Raw genomic sequence first — 23,751 nt, 5'->3', positions numbered from 1 at the left:
AGATTATCAAGACTATTAAGTCTCAGTCTGCAACCTGAATTTTTTACCGTTGTAGTCAAGTGAAGTGTCAAATACTTATCCATGTCCTCACTTCCATGCTGGGGCTACTGCAGCTTTCACCAACCACTGAAAGTATCAAAAAGCTGAAAACAGAAGTGGCTACGGCATGAGACACTAACAATTCTGTGTCTATTGGGAAACCCGAATCAAACAGTTGTTTCAAGTAAAATATAAACTCCATTTGTTTATACTTAGAAAATTAGTACTATTGAAAGTTTCACATTATGAGGTTGGCAAAACCTTTATGTAAGAAAGTCAAAAGTCATGAGGGATTTTTTTGGAATAGACGGGTGGGAGAACAGAGTGCTTTTTTCTGGTAACCACTACTAGTGGGGCAGCTAAGTACAAAGAAGTGTGCAACATAATCCAAAATGTAAAATGTAGTTACAGGAGACTGCAACAATAACAGAAACAACAGTATTTAGAAACAAGAAACTGACAAATTACACTAACTGAAATGAATGAGAATCAATCTCAGGCTAAACAGCAACAACTGATGGAATTCCATCAAGCCCTGAGCTGCAAAGCATGAAATGAGAGCGAAGCCCCTCGGGTCAGAGAGCGTAGGTTACGAGGAGCACTGTGAATTAACAGGGCAGGGCAGGGCAGCCCTTCCACCAGCACTGGCACTGCCACAGCTCCAGCTCTGCTCCAAGCAGAATCATGGACCAGTACAAGCATGGAACAGAATCCCCATGCTTCTGAACACCTCATAACCACCACACCTGAAAGTGTCTGCAGGAGCAGGAGTGCAAGTGTGATTAAAATGACACTTCTCACCCCACCAATCATTTCTGATGATTTTTCTGTATATCTGCATACACTACCATCTTGCATAGATGTAGTATTCCTTAAAACAAGATGTCAGTCTCAAAATACTTTTCAAAGGACATTAAATTATTGTCCATTATGAGGTGAAATTTAAGTGCCGAGTAGTAATGAAACACCTCAAGTCCTGAATCAAAATTAGGCATGTCCTCCAATCTAACTCTTTATTACATAAACTTTGTTAATGAACTAGAATGAACAACTTACTCGTGTTTGTTCACGTGTAAGAAAATGAATCAGAAGTTCCCAGCCAACTGAAGAGTAAAACTAAACAGAAAAGAAAGATCAAACACAGTCAGGTAAATAGAACTATTTTCATAGATTTATTTGAAAAATACTTACAAAAGCAAGTATGTTTGACACTAAAATAGTTAAACTTATTCTGTGTTTACATTGGTGTAGCTAAGCGTGCAGCATTAACAGTCTTTTCTGTTTGAAGCATTGTTAGTTTGCTAAAGTGGGGAAAATTGGGGTTTACTAATGAACAATATCTCCCTGTCACTTCCTCTGCAGCAACTACAGCTGTGATCTCTGTATGAGATCTCAGAACACTGAAAACTGTTTGCTTTACTAACTGCCACCCGCCAAGTGCAGATTTACTGGAACCTGGAAGGTGGGTCAGTAGGACCCCTAGGAAGGAACAGGAGAGAGGAAGGAGAAGAAAACAAAAGGATTGGTTTCTTTATGTGAAGAATTTACCAAAGCTACATTTCATGAAAAAGAGTCCTTAAAAATGTCCTTTTGTTAGTTGCCATCTTCCTCCAAAACGTGTGCACACTTCAGAACTTACCCGTAAGCCAATTACCATTCCTATAGCACTTGTTTGCTAGGAGAGGCCAGGACTAGAATAGCTAAGATTCCCCATCCAGACAGCAGTTCAGTAGTGTCAGAAACAAAATACAGTGCAATTAGTTTCCACATACTGTATAGCTACATTTTAAGACAACTGGCACAGATACTGATTGAAAGAGTTTCCTGTCTCCATGCAATCCACACTCTGGCAATAACCATAGTTCACAGAGTGGTGTACTGGGGCACATGAAGTGGATGGGATCTCACCAGCCATTGTTTTGCATGGTGCCAGTAGCTGATGCTGCTCGAGCCAGCATATTTCTGTGTGCCTCAGAAGCAGAAGAAAAAGTCCCATCCATCACATGCATTGGCAGCATTCGCCTTCTGCCAGGCTGAGGGGTGTAGCTGTTCTCTCGCCAGTCTTCTTCTGGAGGCATATCAACTCTCCTTGGACCCGGGGCCTTAACACAAGAGGGGGGCACAGGGCAACCTTGAGAAGCACCGGGATCCCAAGAAGGCTCACGTGGTATTCTTAAAGTGCTGTAGTCTGTGCTGGCTGGTAGTCTGCAACCGATGGCGTGAGATTCATGCATGTGATGTTGTGAAGGCTGCTGGAGGAAGCCTTCCTGTAAACTCTTGCCTGGCTGGCCAGCATGTTTCCCCCAGAGCATTGTTCGCTTATCTGGTAAAGTGGCTGTTTGCCCGGCAGAGTAACTTGTGTTCAGCAAATGGCCAGAGACACTTGATGCTCCACCTTCTAAATGCAAATTAACACGAGGCTTTTGCCCCTGGGAGAGGGTGCCTTTGGGTACACAAGGGAGACTCCCATAGCTCAGTGCCACACCTGGGTAGTCTTCACCTTGGAAAGCTTCACCCCTGTCAGGCACAACCAGAAGTTTCTGGATGATGTTCTTCTGATCTCCTGAAATAAATTTTAAAAAAAGGTTTGCTTAGTTATAATTTTTGTTTCATCCTCTCTGAACTTTCAGCTGTGGTCAGCAGGTGACAGAAGAACAATGAAATCACTAGTACATCCAGTTACTGGCTGACATGCAATTCTGAATAAAAGCTAGCTGTACCTTTTCCAGCATTCATTTTCCTCACTGCATTTCCTCTCTTTATCCTACTGCAGCTGTTGTCACAGATTTCAGATTTCTTTACTAGCCCCTTGTTTCATCATAGAGGAGCCCAACAAAGTATTTCAAGGCTGGTAGATCAAACTGGTTTTGATGCTGTCACAGGGAAAGTAATTCTCATGCAGGAAGTAGTTATTTCTACTGGCACATGGGTGATTTGTGGGAATGAGTAACTTGTGGAAGTACTCTCATACATGGCAACAAGGTGGTGGGTCTTACTGCTACTTTTACATTGAAGAAAATAACTCACAAAAATATTGATATGATTTTATATAAAGCCATCATAAAGTTTCCATAAAGGTTATGGGCTTTGGTTATGCACATTTAGCACAGAACCACAGGAAAACTCCAAAGGGGAGAGAAGAAGAAATGTGATTTGTTCTTCCAGACTTCTGGAGGAATTCAGGCAGATGGTAAACTCCATTATGAAAGACAAGAACTGAGGAGCTGTACTTCAGCAATATTTCTGATCACGAAGAAGGATGAAAAGTCCTGTGATTATTACCTGACAGTTTACGTGCCTTGCCCACCATGCTGGGCATCAGTACATCATGGGGTGGGTGCTGCACCTGGTTTGGGTTGTGCTGGGGATCAAAGGGAAATACAGGAGGATCATGGGGGAAAGGAAGGGAAGTGGAGCTGGAAGAACGGTGGCTGGTGTCCACTGGCATTTTCCTCGTATTTGGTGCTTCCTTTTATAAAATGAGAAAGGAGAAGAACAGAACATAAAATGATGAGTAAACACAGAGTTGGGTTGAAACAAGCAAAGGTGGTGTTGATCCAAGGAAGAAAGGGATGAGTCACTGGAACAAAAACATGCATCTGTACGTGAAAAAGACAGACAAAAACTGCATCAATCCAGTAAGGCTTTTACTGAAGTGGTGGGCTACTTAAGATCGTTAGACTGGAATTATACCAGAAAAAAAAAGCCAAAACAAACACAAACCACTCCTGGAGGTTTGGCTGACAAACCGAATACACAAAACAACGTCAGGCCAGTCAGCACTGAAAATGGTATGCTACACAAACCATGAAACAGAGTATTGCTGATTTTTCCTTTCTATTTTCTATCGGGCTTTACTGAAAGCTCTGATTTCAGACTATGAACAGATTTACCTGTCACAGCTGAAGTATTTATCTGTGTTATACCTTTTCCCTCTATTAGGAGATACCTACCCCAGAAAGCAGGAATCAATAGAAACCATCACAGACTTGAGCCCAGTGCCTAACTCGAAGAGTAGTAACAGACAACCATCCCATTGGCTGCTTGTGTTGTGGAGATAAAAACATTAGCTGAGAGAGCAGCTCTTGGGCAGCTAAAGGTCTTTAATTGCTTCTGCCAGCACTTCCAGGTATGTGTCAGAGCCCTTAACTAAAGCACACTGAGGAGCAAACTCTTCAAAGTTGACATATACTTAGTTTGTGGCACACAGCAGAGAGATGCAATTGGACTGACCCGTCTAAATAACTCATTCTGCAACTAAGACTCTTCTATACCTATTACACAGCTGGTTTCAAATAAAAGTTTAAGTACAGTGTGCAAAAAATTCAGTCCAAGCCAAAACTTGACATTATATGTTGCTAAACATTGTTACTGTTTTTCTGACACTTTTAAATTGCATCTAAGACTACTTAACAGAGAGGACAAAGAAAAGATCAATTTCCTTACTTTTAGTTATTTTCTGTATTTAACTGTCTGCATGTTATGCACCAAGCCTTGAACTGACTCCCCTTTAATGTTTACTTTTACCCTCTAAAAATGCTACTTGCTTAATAAACTCACAAGAGAGCAGAAACTTTCATTTTGGTACTGGCGGGGGTTTTTTTGTTTTTAATTATAGGTGTACGAGAAGCTTTCTTGAAAGTAAGTCAACTGAAAAAAAAATGTTTATACTGGTTGTTTCTGCATACTAGCAAGTAATGTAGCTGACACGCCTACCAGCTGCAGCAGCCACTACTCTGCAATGACATGAGGAAAATGGCTTTGTTACTTATACAGAAGTTCATTCTTCTTCCAAAGAGAGAACAAAAAAGACAGGCTTTTATCATGGCTTATTATTGAGTTGTCTTCTGTCTCATTTGTTAACTACTAAATGCAGACAGAGAAAACAGCAACCCTACACACAGATGAAAGCTCATTGGAAAGCTGCACATCATTCTACTTACAAAACTGTGAGAAGAGACCAAGGTCTCTTCTCTGTTTGAGACAACTGTCCCACTGAGACTGCGAGCAATGCGACGGAAATTCTCTGCACTGTATATTTCCTCCTCTTCTGGTTCCCTGCTATGTTCTCTGGTATATGTGACCTGCAAACAACATCACATATTTCAGACAAGGTTCTTCATAATATCAATTTTGTACAATAATTACAGGGAACAGATGAATAGAAATATAATGGAGCATATTTCAGTGATATTTAGTGATCTTTTCTTTCTTGAAATCCTTCATTCAGGTACTGCTTTGAAAACTTAAGATAAATGGGTCTGTTTGGATCTGCTGATTAAAAATATTATTCCTTATAGTTTTTCTTCCATTAGTAAATATACACAGATTGATTTGTCTAAATGAGAGTCGTTCTTTTATAAGTGTCTAAAGCCAGGACAAAATGCCTCTAGTGGGACGGATCTACCTGAAGGACTGACTGCTGCTGCAGGCATCACTGCCCCTGGAGAGATAATCATGGCTACAGCTGACAGTCATCTTACAATAAAGTACTACTGTCTTCCCATGCAAAAAAAAAAAAAAATCTAGGATTATTTGATGAATGCTGGAAGCTGGCTAATCTTATTCCATCTTTCCTTTCCTTTGTTCCATAGAGGAACAGACTTGGAACTCCCTTTAACAAGTACAGAGATACTACAGGAAATGTAATTTCCCCTTGAAAATACTTTCACGTCTTCACATACAGGCATTGATATGTAACTGCCAGTTATTTAAACAGTGTCTTTCCAGGAAAAAAAGAAAAAGAATGTTCTCCCACTCTGAGGTGACTAACTATGAACTGTAGCAAATACCAAATTATCACCCACTTTAAAAATATGTAGTGACAGTGAAAAAAAATGAAACTTGTGCCCCTGCACATGGTAAAATTAAGAAGCAGTTATCATCAGTTGTGATGCAAGGGAATTCGTGTCACTAAGTTCAAAGAGACTAGATCTTAAAGTTTTCAATGCTGTGTTCCTCCAAGCCAGGATTTAGATCATTTGACTGCATGTAAGTTGCACGTAGCATGAGTCACTCATATTTTAGTTAGTTAATCCTGTGCTAGACTGCACTTGAAATTCTCTCTAACATTAATATCAACGACCCCAGTACCTTTTTCATAATGTGTTTCACTTGTCCCACTGTAAATTCTTTCTTGCACAGGCCGAGCCCTTCCCCCTCTAGAACATCTTAAGTAACAAAATGTCACCTTGGAGACAGAAGAGACAGTGGATCCACACAGACTGCGCTCGATCTCTGCTGTTGGGGTTTTCGACAGACCCATGCCAGCTGTAGCAGGCAGCTTCCTCACACTCAGGTTCACAGAGACTGGGAAGGAAAACACTATGATTAAATTCAACACCTGATTGCATGTTATGACACATTTCTGACTATCTTAGGTCTGACTCCAGCAAAGACAGAGGGACTATACACACAGAACAAGAAGTCAGAGACCCTTGGAACATTAATATATCAGCTAACACCCAACATTTCAAGGGGAGACAGTCTATCAGGATACTATGCCTACTTCCCTGGCCCTTCTGCAGGCTTCAGGGGAGCAGTTAATTGAACTATTTAAGATTTAAATGATTTAACTGCACACCAAGACTTGCCTGATACAGAGGTGAGACTGTTTAGAGGGCTCAAAGAGACAGAAAATCAGCCACTAGAAGGAAGTTACCTAATGTAACTTGGGCTAAACAAGTCAGCCTCAGGCTCCCCACACATTCACCTGCTCCTTCCCATTCAATGCTAGTTTCTCAGCCATTTGTTGTGCTGGTTAAATAGTTAAAGGTGTTATTTTTAACTAGGATTGCTACAATTACTTCACTTCAGTGCAATCCCCATCCATCAATTACAATCCTAAAATTTCTCATGGAATAGACAGATCAATGTCCTAATTAAACTGGTCACAGGGAGTTCCTCTATAAAGGAAGAAAGGTGATATGCTGATAACAACACCTTTTCTGCATTGAGGTGGTTGCATTCAGAGAAACAAGTCTTGGCTTTAACTCTGCTGTAAAGTCCCTCTAATGAAACAGAGGCATTTTCACCACGATTCAGAATGCAAAGGTCTGACAAAACCAATTGATAATGGGTCAAAGTTTCAACAGCATTTGGAAATGAATAGGTAATGCAAGTTAAAAGAAAGAAAGAGCAGTCCTAGACCTAACTCAGGTGATTTTCATCCAGTTCATCACAGTAGATGCACTGGTTCAAACTTCTCAGTTTTATACAGAATTTGCAGAACTTAGGAAGAAAAACCAGAAAGTTACAGCAAATGAGAAGATCTCAAATATAAACTTCACTTGAGAAGAGTATCTGTATCCCACATCCCTCATACATGTGGTGGGAAAATACATAAGAAAGTCAGCCTAAGAAATGAGTCATTTGATGACAGAACTCTGAAACTCCAACCAATACTAAAGCAACTGGGCTTTATCCTGGTAGATTTCCAGAAAGAACTTCCAAAATCAGTTGGAACATGTAAGACCTTCTGATTCAAGCCCATGCAAGAGAGTATCTGCAAAGTCCTGAGATCAGATCCTGCCTAACTCTGAAAGCAAACCAAAAGGACAACAAATGGTAAATGGCCACATTTCGATGTCTTAACCGGTCTGTGAGTGGACTGCAAGACATGAGAGTTCAGAGAAAACTCAAGCTGTTGAACAGAAACCCATTCAAGACTTTATGGCAGTACTCACTCTGATCACAGCCAGGTCTGACATTGTCAGGAGTGATGGAGGTTCCACCTCCACGGGTGCAGGGCAGGGGAAAACCTGTCTTGTGTATGCATTGCAATATATATATATATATATATATATATATATATATCATATGTGTATAGCTATATCTATGTCACTTTGGTACCCATCCAATTTCAGGCTGCCTTATATTTAACCAGAAAATTCATCGCTTTAATGCTATGACACAGATTATAAAGAAATTTCCTTCACTTGTGAAGCAGAGAAACAAGGTTGCCCTATCTCAGGCAGGAGATTAGATCAGCTTAAGTGGAACCGGACTGCTGTCATGAGACTCCAGTTGAATGTCTCCAGCAACAGCTGGATGTCCTCACTGACAGAATCTGTTCATTTTCTTTCGGCACCAACTAATCCACAAGGTCTCATGGATCTTAGTGCAGTTCATGTACCCTCAGCGCTGCTTTCACAAGTAATTTTCCAGAACTTAAAGCAGGTAGTCCTTAGCAAAACTCTCAGATCTGGAAACACTTTTAAAAGTTATTCCCCTCAACCAGTTACAGACTAAATTCTCAATTACAATACAATCAGTAAAAACTCACCAATGTGGAGAATGTTAACATCAGGCATAGAAAGAGTTTAATAAATTCCAGAGGTGATGTAAGACTTTCAAACAACAAAATTCATTAGCTAGCTCCCTCCTTGAAAACAGGATCAACTATTTCTATGTTACTCTTGACAGATGTTGCTCTCCTTTTGCCAAGATCAACAGCTACTCTGCAGCCACCCCAGGCAGTGCTATCACACTGCTTTCTCTAGTTAGCTGGAATGTTTTCAGAGTCTACAACCTGAATTTTTCTGCATCTGTGCACAAATTAATGCCCGTTTAACTAAATCGACTGGAAAATGCATCTTCACCTATATAGGAGTACATAGGCAGGTCAACCAAGAAAAATAACTGCATCATTCTTACCTGATTGGTCAAATGGATACCTAGCACTGTCCTGTCTTCCCAAGAAAGGCCTAGTGGCCTGAGATGCCTGCAGACTAGTCTGATAGAGGGATTCCAGTTCTGAGAGCTCCTGTTCTGTGTCTTGATTCCAGTGTGGATGCAGATGTACTGGGATCCTGCTCAAGTCATCTCCAACTGCTCTCTGATCAGAAAGGAGTGGACTCCTCCCAGGTACAGGAAGCCATTCAGTATTCTTATTAGCCTTCTGAGAACTGTAATACCTAGTAACATTATTCACCCAATGGTCCACAGGCATAGAGGCAACCATGCTACTAGCAGCTCCATCATCCACCTCTTTCATTCCTCCATCATGACAGTGCCTTTCCACATAGGGTGCAGGGTCTGCTATAGTCTGTCCACCTCTTCTACACAGCTCTTCACTGTGAGAACAAAAACTCATAGAAGCAACATGTTGGGCACTAAAACCCTTCAAAGAAACTACCCCGTCCCTAATATCCACAGCTGAGTGTAATTTTTCGGAAGACTGGTTTTTGTTTTCTTGGTTTTGATGGAGTAGCTGTCCGTAACCAGAAGATGAACGGCTGATGAAAGATTTTTGTGTTAACTTTGGAGACTTCTCATCCTGACACACTGCAGTAATCCAGTCTTTTTCATGAGTACCTTTTCTCTGGGAGACTGCATGCATTTTCTGAAACTGCTCTGCCAAGGAGCGAACATGTCCCTTTGTACTAAAAGCCTCAGATTTACAACCGTCTGCTGTGCCATATTCACCCTGTGAGGGTAATAACATCTCCTGGCTGTTTGCTCTGGAGTACTTATTTTTCTGCAAAGGATCCGAGGAGCACTGCTGTGTAGGGGATGAAGTTGCAGAGGTCACTGCATGATAGGCCCCTAAATGATCAACGCTGGGCCGCACAGGAGAGCTTGCAAGTTTGGAACAAGGACTGTGCTGGCTGTCCCTTTCAGGAGATGCAGCTTGTGGTGGATGTGGACAGGGAAACAGTGTAGGCAAAGACACAGAGTTTATTGTGTTAGCCTTGGATTTGAAGTGAGGTGTGAGAATAGGCATTATGTTATGAACCTCTTCTAACCTGCTGCTACTGCAGCAATCCCTATAGTCTTTTGGCCCTGTGGCTGTCGTGTCAGCAAATTCCCCACTATTGTGGGCATCATTCTCAGTTCTTGCAGACCTCTCTGTCAACCCTTGCCTATAGGGAAAAGAGGGAACTTGGTCATGAAAATCAGCAGAAGCAGACTGGAAGTTTGGAGAGATCCTGTTGGATGGACTGCTTTCAGAGGGGGGCAAGGAGGAAGACTCTGGATATAATGATGAGTGCAATTCATGGCAGGAAGCAGGTGGGTGGAAGAAAGAACTGGACCCAAATTCCACTTCTTTGTTGGGTTCCAGTGGTACCTCCTGGCTCAGCAGTACTTGGAGCGGGCCAGTCTGTTCACTAAAACACACAGAAGAGTAAATGATTAGCAGTAGCCATTGCTTACGTTTATTCCTAGGGTACAGACCTTGCACGAGGTGACATACAGCTCAACACACTTTGCTCACTGTATTCTGATGAAGACTTTGCATTAATTCACTAGAGACATACATGTTAGTCCTTTGCTTCTAACTTTGTTTTCCTGCTCTAACAATCTAACTGAATCCATTTCATACTTTTAAGAGTATTTTGCAATTTACAATTGCAATTTACAATTAGGCTCTATATGAAGTATTCTTGTACAGCACCACAGGCATTTCAATCAGCAGACTGCGTATGTGAGTAGGGATAACTGTAAAAAGAGTAAAAATAGCATTTATATAAAATGTAATAACTGTTTTCAACAGTAACATCTTAGATATCTTCTAAAATACTTTGGACATGTCTGTGATCTGAACATGAACTGACAGTATTTCTGTACAGTCCTCTCTCTCCAGGCAACTTCATGAAGAATGACTTGACAAATGGAAGGAACAGGTTGAACTTTTTCTCTTACCATCTTTATATTCTCATTTTTCAAGATACTTATCCAAAACGTTAAATAAAGTTCAAGCTAAATACATAACTATTATTCTGAAATAATTTGTATCCTGAGCATACTTCTAGAAAATAATGTTCATTCTTTTATGTACCAATGCAAGACAGTTATATTTTTGGGTCATACACATCCCTGGCATTTGTCTGCATTTAGTTAGCATTTTAATATACAGACAGAACTAACAGTACTAAGTCCACTGCCTATGAGAAAATGACAGGCTACATCAGCTCCAGCAGAAAACTTAAAGTAGATGTAAGATCACTGCTTTGGTTCCTCCTTGAGATGCAGGGAAGGAAAGTTACCATGAAGACCTAGTTGATGTGTGTAGCAATACAACATTATCTGTCAGGAATTGCAAACTTTGTACTGTCTGCAATGTTATTTACATCAAAGCTGGAGTACAGAACTCTGGCTATGAATACGGTTTCTTTTTCATTGGCTGAAATATTAACATTTGGTTGGATAGAACTTTTTGCAAAAGTAATGCTCTTTTCACAGAGCAGCAGTGAACGAGTTTAGCATTAGCAAAATTAGTTAAGAAAGGCACTTTCATTTTCTTAGAATCTGCAAAAATGCCTAATTTGAGCTCTGCATTTCTCCTGTAAGAGAGGATATAATGGACCCCTGATTGACAAAAAGATCAGCTTTCATTATGTGTAATTCAGGTACTGCAGGAAAAGAAAAGAACGTTATGAACCAGAGCCTGGCAGGTGTGCGAATTAACTGGGTTTGTATATAGCTGTACGCAGCATTTTACAGAAAGGAACAGAAAAACGATTCTCATCTGAGATTTTATCTAAGCTTCTGGTAATATAACATGTAAGAAGGGGAGAGGGGAAAAAAAGTAACAGTTCAAGAAACAGCCTAGAAATTGGATAGGAATGGTCTAGTGCTAGGAGGGAATGGCATGGGAAGAAAGAAGGATTAAGCTGCATGCTAAAGAGGGTAGGAAGAAAGGATTGGTTATAGCAGAGAGTTAATTATGCTGTAGTTAAAGTCAGTATGAAAGAAAGAATCATGAAGAGACACTGAGGAGGGCTGGTAAGCCAGGCTACAGGATGCTGGGAAACACAGAAAGAAAATGAAGAATGATGGAGTAGTCAAGGTGACAGATCAGGATCTGGATTCAAGCGTTGTACCAGTACACTACTAGAGAAGTGGACTAGAAAGAAAAGATCAGTGCCCTTGCCAGTTTTAAAACTACAGAGCACTAAACACACTGGCTGATGTTCCCAACATAAAAGCAACTATAGCAAGATTTTGACTGTAGTACAGTCTCTGACTGACTGAGTCCTGAAACTGCTCCTTATTATAAACTGTCACATTTCATCCTACCACATGCCCACTTTTTTTAGCCAGATTATTGTCTATTGTGTTTTTTCCCTTGGTGCATGAGACATCAATGCTGCCAGGCACTGACTGCTACAATTCTCTGTCACAGATCACATTTTGAACACATGCACACTGGACTATTCTATGAAGACTGGGAGAAAGGGTGGTGGGGAGAGGGAAAATGGGGTAGTTGACTGTTTTATAATAGGATTTAACCTAGAGAAGAAAAGAATAGGGTGTGACACAGTAGGACTTGGACTATCCAGGGGAATATACATAGTTTGCTATTTCTTTCCAGACTGCACTGCTCACAGATGCAGCCCAGGTCTGTGTCTAGGTGAGGTACTCGCACTACCTTGTAGACTGGGCCATGGTGCCGCCCTGTGGTGGGTGGCAGGCTGGCGGAGGCAGCGGCTGCGGTGGCTGTTGGTGCTGCATGCGATCCTGGAGGCTCCGGGCTTTTCGGATACTGATTTGCAGCTTCTTATCGACTAGGGCTCTGCTGTGAGTGCTAGCGCTGGCATCATGCATGGCAAGTCTTAGTTTAGCTAAAATGCAAAAGAAAACATAGCAGAAAACAAACAGAAAAAAGGAATAAAATTGAAAAAGAAAAAAAAAGAAAAAAGATGCAGCAGGAACAAAAAACATGGACCATGCAAATACTGCCACAAAAGAATTCACAAGGATGCTATTGTTTCCATTAATGCACATTCAGCTTAGCCAGGTGTACAAACACATTAACTGAAACTAAACCAAAATAAAATAAAAACAATATCCTTGTTTTAGCCCAATTTCTCATCCCTTCACACAAGCTCTTTCCATCCCTACTACAATGATGCTTCATTCTGTCATCTACTCTTCTCCTGCATCCTCCATACATGGGACTCCCTTTATGTGCAGGAATACCCAGCTGGGATTTGAGATTCCTTGCTGGAATGAAAGCTAATAGCGCTATCACCACAGCTGTATGCTGCACCCTTTATTCTGCAGTCCATAAAAGCCAATTTCTAAATGCAAACAGCACAGGAGCTATTCACCCTGTCTGCAGCCATTCTACGCAGACAGAGGGGAGCATGGGGTGAGACAGCCAGCCAGTCATAATGGAAAAACACCAAAAATAAAATGAAATCACATAGCACACATTCTCAAAGATCACAATGCATTTAAGCACTTCAATGTCCTAATGCTTTTTTCTTCATGAAAGCAAAGTACAACATAGTTCACTTCTGTTAATCCAGGGGACTCAAGAATGGGCTACCATTTTCTTCCTATGCTACACCCCCCATGAAAAACAGGAGAGCTTAATAGCCTTTGCAATTCGGCCTGACGATGGGGAAAAATTGTGAGGACTGAGTGGCAAGGGGAACCACCTACCAGGTGCTTGCTGAAACATACCATTTAGCACCGAAAAGGGCACATCAGCACTCCAGTGCTGTTACTACCTTAGCACTGGAGAGAACAAAATGAATGCAAACATGAAAAAACAGAGATGAAGAGGAATGGGACTAAAAACCCCAAATGGGAATGCTTATAAAAATGAAAAATTCTGTCTACCTGCATGTTCCTAAAGACCAGCTGGACCCCCATATTACCTGACCACTTAACGTGATGTAGCATTTCAGACTCTATTCTGTATTAGTACACAGTCAAAGCGCAGTAGCTCAGGCAGTTAAGGTTACTTACATATAGCTTCGTTACAGAGAGCCAAAGCTGCAGCACAATCGCCCTTCTGCTCCTGATTCAGTGACTCTTCAAAGATTGAGTCTGCTTCCTGCATCGACTTCTCAAAGCCATCACTCCTCCCTGCAAATGGGCAGCACCCTTCATTTTGATTTCATTCATTGCAGAACCCTCACTTACCCTCATCCCATTTGTGATCGCCAAATCCTTCCACATACGGATTCTTGCAGAGGCTGCGCATATCCCAGACTGCACCACCTAACCTTCCCTAAGCAGAAGTACATCTTGAGCACCTCATAACGTCACCCTGTGACGTCCACACAGTAAAACAACGTGAAACAAATTTTTTTCCCTCCAATTTTCTTTAGTTGAAAGAGTTGTACTGGCTTATCCTACTATTTTCAAAACTTTAAATCAGTACAAAAGATGGTAGAGACATATCACAGAGCCTGTTCAAATGACTTCTGTCAAGTAGGAATTAAACTAAATTTAGAATCAAATCTAAACCAAAACGTATCAGTAAAAGAAATACAGCAGATCAGGGTTTTTTCATTGTATGTTAAGTTTCCTGACAAAACCCATCTGGTCTCTTCTTCATCAAAAGGGAAGCAAACTGAAACAACTAACATGTCTGGGGAAGAAAACTCGGACTTGAGTGTTAACATAAATGCCTGCATGAACTACTTCTATAAATGAGTTCAGTGCATACACTTAACTGCTGTAAGTAACATATAGAATATGAAAACTCAACAGTCTTGCAGCTTGAAAATCAAGGTGGTGGAAGCTGAGAAGAAAGGGATAACTGTAAAGAACTCTTCTTGCAACAATTTAGAAAACTGTGTTGGAGAACAGAAGGATAAATCATCTTTGGACACAAAAAGGAAACTGTGTCCTGGCATCATAACATCCATTCCTGAGAGGAAGAAATGCCCAAACTATTTGGTGTCACCTACTAGGCATAATGCAAATTATGCACTAAAATGTAAACATTCAAATGAGGAAGGGAAAACAGAAAATAAAAATTGACTTTTTACTTTGTTTAGGGGTGGGTCTTTTTAATGGTATGTCTCTATCATTGTGGTAGAGAACACAAGTATCTTTATCAGCCAACAATAAATTACATTCTCTCAATCTGCATAATACATGCTGTGGCCTGACCTGCTCCCCAACACCCTTGTGCAGAGATGTAAGTACAAACTCTTTTACCATAAACCCCAAAGAACCTGCAAGAGAAGCTAGAACTGGAGAGAGAAGTGAGAGTTGTTAGAGCAGTAAGTTAATCAAGCAGCACATTCAGTTTCAAAATCAAGGCAACTGAGGCTTGTAATCAAGGGCAGAATACTGAAATTAGCTTTCTATGCATGAATTTAGCAGTTTACTTGAGGGGAAAATGAGTCACAAGTGTTCTGGAGTTCTGCATACAAGCAAGCCTTCCAGGCAGTCAAGCAGTCTGTTAATGTTAAGCTATTATATCTCTGACTGGGGTGTGGAAAGACTTTAAAAGAACTAAGCAAAGACTTTCCTAGATTTCAAGTCAATGCATCTGACATTTTACTGAATTCTTTTTTGATTAAGCATTACTCTAGTCTAGTTTCTTTTTAACAAAGAAAAACTAAGCAATCTTTGCTTCTATCAACTAATAGAATAGATGAAAAAGAGGGGTAATGTATTGGAGAACATGCTATTTTCCTTCATGCAGGAGAAGCAGAGAAGACAACATGCTAAGCAATAGAGGTTTACTTCTCAATTTTTAAATCACTGGCATTTATGTTACAAAAGCAAACACTATACTAATAAAAGAATATATCCATCTACTCCGGTACATCAGAATTTTTCACCTGGTTACCAGCAGGCCATAGTAGGTTTGTAAAGGATAACTGACGGTCAGCAAAAATTATACAAACATTCCCAGTCAGACATCCTCATGGAGATCATAAGTGTCCAGCTGCTATTGGCACAATGTCATTCTGGCTGCTGAGCAGAGCACAGTTGGGATTGCGTCCAGAACTGGCACTGCTGTGGACTGCCCCTCTCCTTCCTCTCCTTGAGCAGCAAACCAGCAACCTCAACTCTCTTCTACGTCAGGTTGGAGGATGCAGCATGGGAATGCCAGGAGGCCTCGCAACACCGGATACCACAGTAGGACTGCCCTGACCATGCATACATTTGCTGCACCAGAACCCAGGTGTTCACTACACCTTTCTTGGCTCTGCTTACCCTCCAATGACCCCCAGTAAAGTGTTCCAGCAGGTTCCAGGGTTCACTCTTGACTGGGTCAGTGCACTTTTTCCCACCTTTCTCTTGAATCCCCTTATGGGCTGATGGAGATTTAGGGGTAAAACAAAGGTATGACATGTGAATTCTGTCGTGTTCCCTCTGCTACAGCTGCATCCTTCCAATTAAACCTCTTTTGCTGCCATCTCTGGCCAGAAAGATGAGGAGTCATGGAAAAGACAATCAAACTTAGTATTTGGCTTTTAAATTTTTTAAAATTCTTTTTCCCTAGAAAAGATATGCAACCTAAATCCAGCTCAGATTTTCAATTAGATCCAGCCAGAGTACTTGCCCCCACACCTGTGCTGGGCATACACAGACGGGCCAGGGAGAAAGACTGGAAAGCACAAGGGCAGGAACAAGCAGAACTGCTTAGGGCTGTAAAGGTAGTAAAATCAAGCAGAAGCAGAACAATGGTTTATATGAACAACCTCTGCGGTGGGTGGAGCTGAGGTGCCTGAAAGGTACAAACAGCCCTGCTCATTCCAAGATGCTGGTTAAAGGCTTACAGCTAAATCTAGATATCAATACTATTAACAGTGTATATCACTGCAAAAATGGAAAGACACAGATATATTAAGAATACCTCTACGTTACTTTGTTTTCTCATTTAAGAAAAAATTTGGTCAAAATACCAAACAGTTTTTTCACTTTCTACAGGTTTGAAATGGATAGTATTTTACTACCTGAAGGTACAAAATTGTAATGGGGTGTGGATGCAGTGAGACACACATATACACAATTAAAACAGGAAATTACATTCAAAGGTTCAAAAAACCAGCACTACCATCTTGCAAAATATACTGCATTCAAAAGGTTACCCTGATTCTGCAGTTCATCTAGATCCATGAACCTGCTGGGACGGGGATTAAAGCCCATTGCTGCCTCCATTTCCTTTTCTCTTTTTCTACGTAGTTCTTGCTCATGGGCTCTCCTTGCCACCTCTTCTTGCAATTCATCCAGCTCACTCTTTAAAGGAACAAAGATGTCTCCACCTTCAAAACAAACAAGCCAACCAAACTTTTTTGACAGTTACATCTCAAAGTATCCCTTAAAAGACAAAGAAGTATTAATGGAGAATAAAATTAATGTTAGATAATAACAGTCTGAGACCACAGAATTGTAGAACATAAATTTTGCTTTCTTAAATTTTACTTATAAAACCCTGCCCGATACAGTAGTGCTTCAAGCTCCCCTGCAGCACAGCCCATGGATTCACTGACTCACGAAAACAGCATACAGAACAGAGAGAATCATTGGAAGAAATAACCCTAAGCTGATGATGAAATCTTGAGACTTAGTACTGTATTTATAATTTGTAAATGCTATAAATTAGCCAGATCACTAGAGCTTATGAAAGTTAAATGGATTCCAAGAGAGATGTTTTTCATATAACTGCACAGAGTGGATGAAAAAGGGGAGAAAATAAAGCATATCAACAGCCTACACAACAGAAATCCATCAGTTGTCATTCTCATTTCAACTATTACCAGTATTCAGAAAGTGTCTTTCCTCTTGCCTTTCCCTTCCCCAGACTCTCTGGAATAAAGCATTTGCTTAGAATGATACATAAGCAGAAAAGCTTAGCCTCAGCCCAAACATCTTGTAAAAAAACATTCAGAGTTCTAACAGTTTTAAATTTTGTACAGAATTACAAGCTTGTTTTCAGGACTCTACTGAGTTATGAGTTATGCCTGGGAGGGTATTTTTGACTGATGGCAGAATACTGAGTTATAAGAAAGAACAGGAAAAATAGCTTTATTTTATCAGTTAAGTCAATACACAAAAGAGATGCCAGAGCAACACGATCAAGGGAATATTCCAACAAAGTTTTTTGCAATCCTCTTTGGTAAATCTTATAACTATTTCTTGTAAAACTGTTACGTTCCTCAAAGTTTCTTTTCCCTTTCCTTATAATTTCCCTGTGAACATAAACATCCAGAAAGTAAAGAACAATTCCAATACAATTTACCTCGCATATCCACCCCTGCAAAGTGTTATCTTACCATTTCCAGTGGTGTGTGGGCTGTTTGTCCAGCTCCCAATTGATGAAGCCGACTCCACCTCCAAGATGCTGCTACTGTGAGACTTTGGGATGTTACGCCAAGCAGGAACAAATCCACCTGCTCGCTTCATATGAACATCCCTCCAAGAAGAGAGAAATTATAGTTTACCATTTGACTGATCTCTCCAGGAGAAATTGTATCTACCTTTTTTGTATCCACACAAACATATACTTGCATTTTAATTTAATTTTAAAAGAAGTCTACCATAAGAAGATCTTGGGAGAAACAGGGAAAGAGGAAGTTAACAAAGAGGACAGTAATTCTATTCTCCTCCATAAGATTATGCAATTCATATTAAAACTGTGGTCTGGGAGTTGTTCAGAACAGATTCTTACAGCTGAAAATCTACTATATTCTGGCCATAAACAGTGCCAGTTTGTGGTTACCTGAAGCTTCCTAAGTCAAGGAAAGAAACACATTGTGCTGTCTATTTATTTTTACATACCAATATTGCAAGTATGTCTGAAAACAAAGATTTCTATACAAGGCTATTGATTTCTCATTTTGTACAATGTGTCTATGAATCAATGGTTTAACTAAACTAAAAAGGACTATGAGCTACTCAAAGTACAAGATTTTAAACCAGAGACTAAGGGTACAACTATTTCAGATGCATCACTTCAGACAACGTTTTTCGCTCAATCAAGCCCTGGGTTTCTCTCTTCTCCCTAGCAGTAAGTTAGCAATATACTGAAAAGAAAAGGCTCCCATTTCCCTATTATTTCTCCCCTGCCCCAATAAAGCTGTATTTCAAACTAGGACCACTGCTTTGCAAAATGTTCTATACCACTATGCAACTACAAAAAAGAAATCAAGACTTCAGTCATTCCAAATATGAATTTTGTTGAAATCTACCTGTGGGTGCTTGAGCTTTCAGACAAGGACATGTCCAGACTCACTGGGCTGTTGCTGTTGCGCTCACTGCTTTCGTAGCCAGACTCCATCCTCTGTATTAGATGAGGATGTTGATCCACCATATGGTACTGGGTGCCCCGGCCCAGCACACCACGCTTGTATCTGACATTTGACTGGCTTGACCTTGTTTCATGAACAGTGTGTTCTTTTACCTCATTCTCAGTAAGTTCTTTACCTGTCAAGATAAAACAATATAGCTTGGTAGAAGACCTAAGCTTCAATACCAGCAAAACATCCATATACACGTTACCTTCTCAACTATGTTTAAATCAGAAGCGCCATCCTTAATTTAGTGTTTCCCAGCTTCCCTAGCAACTTTAAGCAATAACCTTTTCAACAAATTTATCTTTGAATCTCTCCCCTTTAGTATAACTTACCATACTACCCCTGAGGTAATAATTAAGGCTGCAATGAAAATCCTTTCTTTCCTATAATAATTTGTATTTGTACAAGATAATTTTACTGTATATGCAATTGTATTTCCAGTACTCTGTTATATCTATTTTGGATGCTCTCATTCTTTACACTCTTTATTTTGCCATTTATGATTTGTTGTGGCTTATATAGAGAACAGAAAAACTTGGGTTTTTTAAATTCTTTCTTAAGAAAGTCTTAAGAAAGAATTTAAAACGGTCTTTTCACTTAATTCTTGTTTGCTTCCCTTCCTTCCCTGGAGGTGTGGTCTCTTCCCCTTCACCTTGCCTTTACATATTCCTTTATGCTTCCCAATTCTTTTCAACTGTCAAAACCAGCAGAGTCTCCATGTACAAGCTGCGTAGCTTCTATGGTGTAAAATCTTCCCAGATAAATCATCACTGGCTTCCAGGCTCTTATCCTCACAATAAGAACTCTGCACCAATACACAAGGTACTTTCTGCACCATACTCTGAGCCATCAAGTGAAAATACTATGATGAGCCAGAGGAAAAGCCAGAGCAATACTCCAGGTCACTCCAAAGGACAAACTTCAGACACTTAGTAGTATAGCATGTGTCCATTTAAACAGGGTAGACAGTATTGTTTCCCTTATTATTTCCTTAGACAGGAAACAAAGCACACGGAAATCAAACAGAATTACCATACATGCACTATGCATACCCACACAGGAATTAGTCCTCACAGACGTGACTCACCACTGACCTAAATTCCACATTCAGAACTCCCACACATTCTGAAATAATCTTCTCAAACTCTTACCTGCTTCTTCGGAGAAAGGGCTAAGCTGAGTGTAGCCACAATGTTTCCTCTTGTCTTTACTGAAGATGCTGTCTATATTCAGAGACTCTCTTTTGGGTCTCCACGTTGGCCGGTACCTGCTAGATGAACTGGATTTAGACTCACTACTGGTACTCTCCACTTCCCAGTCTCGAGCGTGCGCAGACAGGCTTTTTGAGGGTCGTGTTTCTGCCTGATCCACACTACTCCCTCCACGAGGGGAATTCTGGATGGTATGAGAAATCTGCTGTGGTCTGCTGTGGATCATGTTGCTCACTGTCTCTTTAAATTCCCTCAGCCTGCTGGTGCTGCTGGATGGTTTGGGGGCAGTTCTGGGGGCTTGTTTCTCCTTCAAGGTTTCTCCTGCAGTTTGTAGGGACAGCAAAAGCCACAAAAATAACTTCAATTAAACTAGCAGCTCAACTTGCAGCATCTTCATGCAGACTTTGAAAAGTGCAATCCAAAACAACAAAATGGTAATAAAAAAACCAACACTGCCCAAACAAACAAACCAAAACAGAACTAAACACCAAAAAGCAAAGAGAGGACTAAATAAAGATGGAAGAAACAATGAGGGAAATGTATCTGCACACTGAGAACATTAAAAACATTCAGAAAGATACTGATATTTAAAATAAAGTAACATCTCTTGCCTTCACTATGGTATCCTGATGATTGAGCCTCATCTCCTTTCCGCCTAGACCGGCTAGAACTCCTCTTGCGGTCTGCCAGCGAGCTCTTCTTTGAAACATGCCTCTGATTGCACTCACTGTCAGTCAGGTGGCCTGGAAGGAGGAAGAACACAGTAGAGATGACAAGAGCCTTCAGATCAAGTGTTCACTGTGCTAAGAGCAGCAGGACTCTCCTGCTCCTTAGGAGCTGCAGACACTCCAACACTAAGTGGCAAGTTTGGGTAAGTTTTCCTATCTGTAAGTTTTTGGTTTTGTCTTGGAGAGGATGTTCCATTTTTAAGGCCATAAAAGAACAATACAGCCCCTCCAACGACTCTGGTTAATGACAGCTTATCCACAGGCCAAGCAAAAGGTTGACTCTGCTTTGTCTTCTAGTAGTCTAAGGACACCACTTTCTTGCTGTCAGTTTTAATGACCATGAACAGGAAACTCCTGAGGATAGCTTGCCAGACATTACTCTGTTGAATAAAGACTCAAACACAGCAACAAGTTACCGTCTAATAATGAATTACTGCACACCATCAGCTGCTCTGCACTAACTATTCATCTACACTCTCTTTGCCTGTAGCGAACACTAAGTAATCTGAGTTAGCCTAGACTACAGTGAAGAAGCCTCACTTGGCTCTCAAGGGCCAAGCCAGCTAATTCACATCTGCCACAAGCTAGGAGCACATGCACAGACCATGAACATGGATCAGCTGACACACAACATTCCCTTATTACAGCTTGTGTGTCTTGAGTGCCAGTATTTTTCTCTTGAACACAATTTACCCCCCATTTCCTCACATCAAACGGGATTTAAGACTATTTGACATCATAAGTTTTCTCTATTGCCTTTGCTTAATTTTATGGTTCTCACACATTCACAGTCCTAAACCTGCAAGCACAAACATACGCATGGTTTTACTCACGTGAGTAGTCCCAAGCAGAGATGCAGGATAAGAAGGGAATTTATGAATAAGCTACAAAGACTTTTTTCTAGCCTTTATATCACAAACTTTTACCTCACATAGGATGATAGGAAATGAAAATCCATACTAGCAAACAGCGGTCTAACAGCCCCCAGACTACATAGCTGGCCCTCCTGGGCCTTCTCCCTTCTCTAGAGATTAGCATAAAAATCAACATTTAAAGCAGATTTTACATATAAAATTGTACCTGCAACATTTAAAAAACCAATTCACTGCAACTACAATTGCTACAAAGATATTACAATAAATGAATGGGAAGGAATCCAAACAATAAAAAGCAAGCTACACAAGGCTCACTTTTCATTTGCAAAGCGAAGAGCGATTTTGTGGCCAAATTTTTTAGAAACAAGCAGACTATATAAAAGAAAATAAATAAGGAAGCAAAAGAGAAATGTGGGCAATGAAGATAAAAGATGTATAGCATTTTCGTGACCGAACAGGAGTCTGTGCTTTGGGGCATTTTTTTTTTCCCTTTCACAGCATGGACTGCCACTTATCTTTTAAGACTTCCAAGAACAGCATTATCTTATACCTTGTAGTGGCTCCCCTCAAGACAGAAGAGACTCATACTTCACTTCAGCGTGCACAACCTTTCTAGTTAAACATTCCAACATGACAGGGATTGCTTGGTTAGCATCCTTCAACTACCGTAAGAGAAACTATTTGCCAATATTTGGTCCTATTAGTACTAGCTTAGGGTTTGCATAGAATAAAGCCCAGCTAAGTCTTTTAGAATGAGGGCTGCTAGCCTTGCATTACCATTTTCTCCTCCTTTCAAAGACTGCAAATACGGTCTCATTGTCATCAGACACTTAATAGCCACAGAGGAGATGTCAAGAATCACAAGTCTGCAGGACACAGGCTTTGTTGTCTTTACCTGGACACTCTAAAACAAAGACTAAATCCAACATAATGCATGAATATGGGAATTAAAATCCCAAGAATACTAGCTAACACTTAACAATAACTTTTTAAAATTCTCTAAAATAACAAGCCAGGACTTTTGAGTGCCTAATGAAATGCTTAAAAGGTGTCTCTTGATGAATATATCACTTAAATACCTCATCCTCCAGACTAGGGATGGCTTCACAAGCAAACAGCAATATTCAAAGGAAAAGTCTGGTGGTGTAGGAGTTGTGTGTGTCTAAGAGCATGTTAGAGAGGAAAATGAAATCAAATGGGTTAAAACACAACACCGTCTACTCCCTCCCCCTGAAATCTCAGTTGTATGAACAGGGCAGCCAGAATACGCACATTTTTCTCAGCAGCACAGGTGGGTAGGAGCAAAGAGAGGACTTATGCAGCCACTCTTCTGCCCCCATTCTGAAGTACCCAGGAGCCTGAGGTCATACGACCCAATGGTGGTCCTTCCCCGAAGGATGATGTGGGATAGGGTCCATAATTTTCTGGGCTGGAGTAGTGGGTAAATGGCCATTAAATGAAGAATCCTGCTTTTGCCCAGAACAATTCAGTTGACAGGTCAATGTGGGTGGCTTCTTTATAGCCCCACGGATCACGATTTGATGACTGAGCAGTTGTATTAGTTGGCAGACTGACTTTTTTGGAAAGGTTGTGGGTAGGTAAAAGAAGAGGGGAAATGCCCAGACAAGTGGCTACCTAAGGGGACAGACTGACTATAGCTAAGGCTGAACCAGGGAAGATAAGGACAACTGAATTCAGGTGGAGAAATGGGCTAAGCTGAAGGGAATTACACAGGATAGAATCAATAGGAGAAGAAAGAAAGAAAAAAAGGACAAAGTCACTAAAAATGACAGAACAAAAGGTTACATGCTGAACTTCATGCTTACATGTTTGTGACCATCCCCCTTACTCTCCTTTTCTGCTAACTTCTGCATGGCAAGTTTTGCAGGCAGGAACCTAA

The 23,751-nt window shown here is 40.6% G+C and overlaps 1 protein-coding gene across 10 annotated transcripts in view; it reads right to left on the bottom strand.

Annotated features, from left to right (window-relative positions):
• Positions 1-1,140: 1,140 nt before the first annotated feature.
• USP54 (ubiquitin specific peptidase 54) overlaps positions 1,141-23,751 on the bottom strand; it is a 94,424-nt gene continuing 71,813 nt past the window's right edge. For 6 of the 10 annotated variants that reach the window (XM_082285790.1, XM_082285792.1, XM_082285794.1 and 3 more), the window contains 12 exons: positions 20,860-20,991; positions 20,189-20,569; positions 18,933-19,167; positions 18,018-18,157; positions 16,833-17,006; positions 13,741-13,860; positions 12,413-12,605; positions 8,695-10,148; positions 6,230-6,348; positions 4,983-5,123; positions 3,322-3,508; positions 1,141-2,602 (listed from right to left, as the gene is read on the bottom strand). In XM_082285790.1, coding sequence (XP_082141916.1) covers positions 1,944-2,602; positions 3,322-3,508; positions 4,983-5,123; positions 6,230-6,348; positions 8,695-10,148; positions 12,413-12,605; positions 13,741-13,860; positions 16,833-17,006; positions 18,018-18,157; positions 18,933-19,167; positions 20,189-20,569; positions 20,860-20,991 — 3,935 coding nt within the window. In that variant the 3' untranslated portion in view covers positions 1,141-1,943. Of the gene's footprint in view, positions 2,603-3,321; positions 3,509-4,982; positions 5,124-6,229; positions 6,349-8,694; positions 10,149-12,412; positions 12,606-13,740; positions 13,861-15,886; positions 16,469-16,832; positions 17,007-18,017; positions 18,158-18,932; positions 19,168-20,188; positions 20,570-20,859; positions 20,992-23,751 lie in introns of those variants that run through there. The other 4 variants (XM_082285795.1, XR_014226600.1, XM_082285791.1 and 1 more) reach the window with 4 other exon arrangements.

This window comes from Coloeus monedula (assembly GCF_965178545.1).
Source record: "Coloeus monedula genome assembly, chromosome: 8".
NCBI classification, from domain to species: domain Eukaryota; kingdom Metazoa; phylum Chordata; class Aves; order Passeriformes; family Corvidae; genus Coloeus; species Coloeus monedula.
Note: the sequence above shows the minus strand (reverse complement) of the source record. Positions and strands in the feature narration are given on the sequence as shown.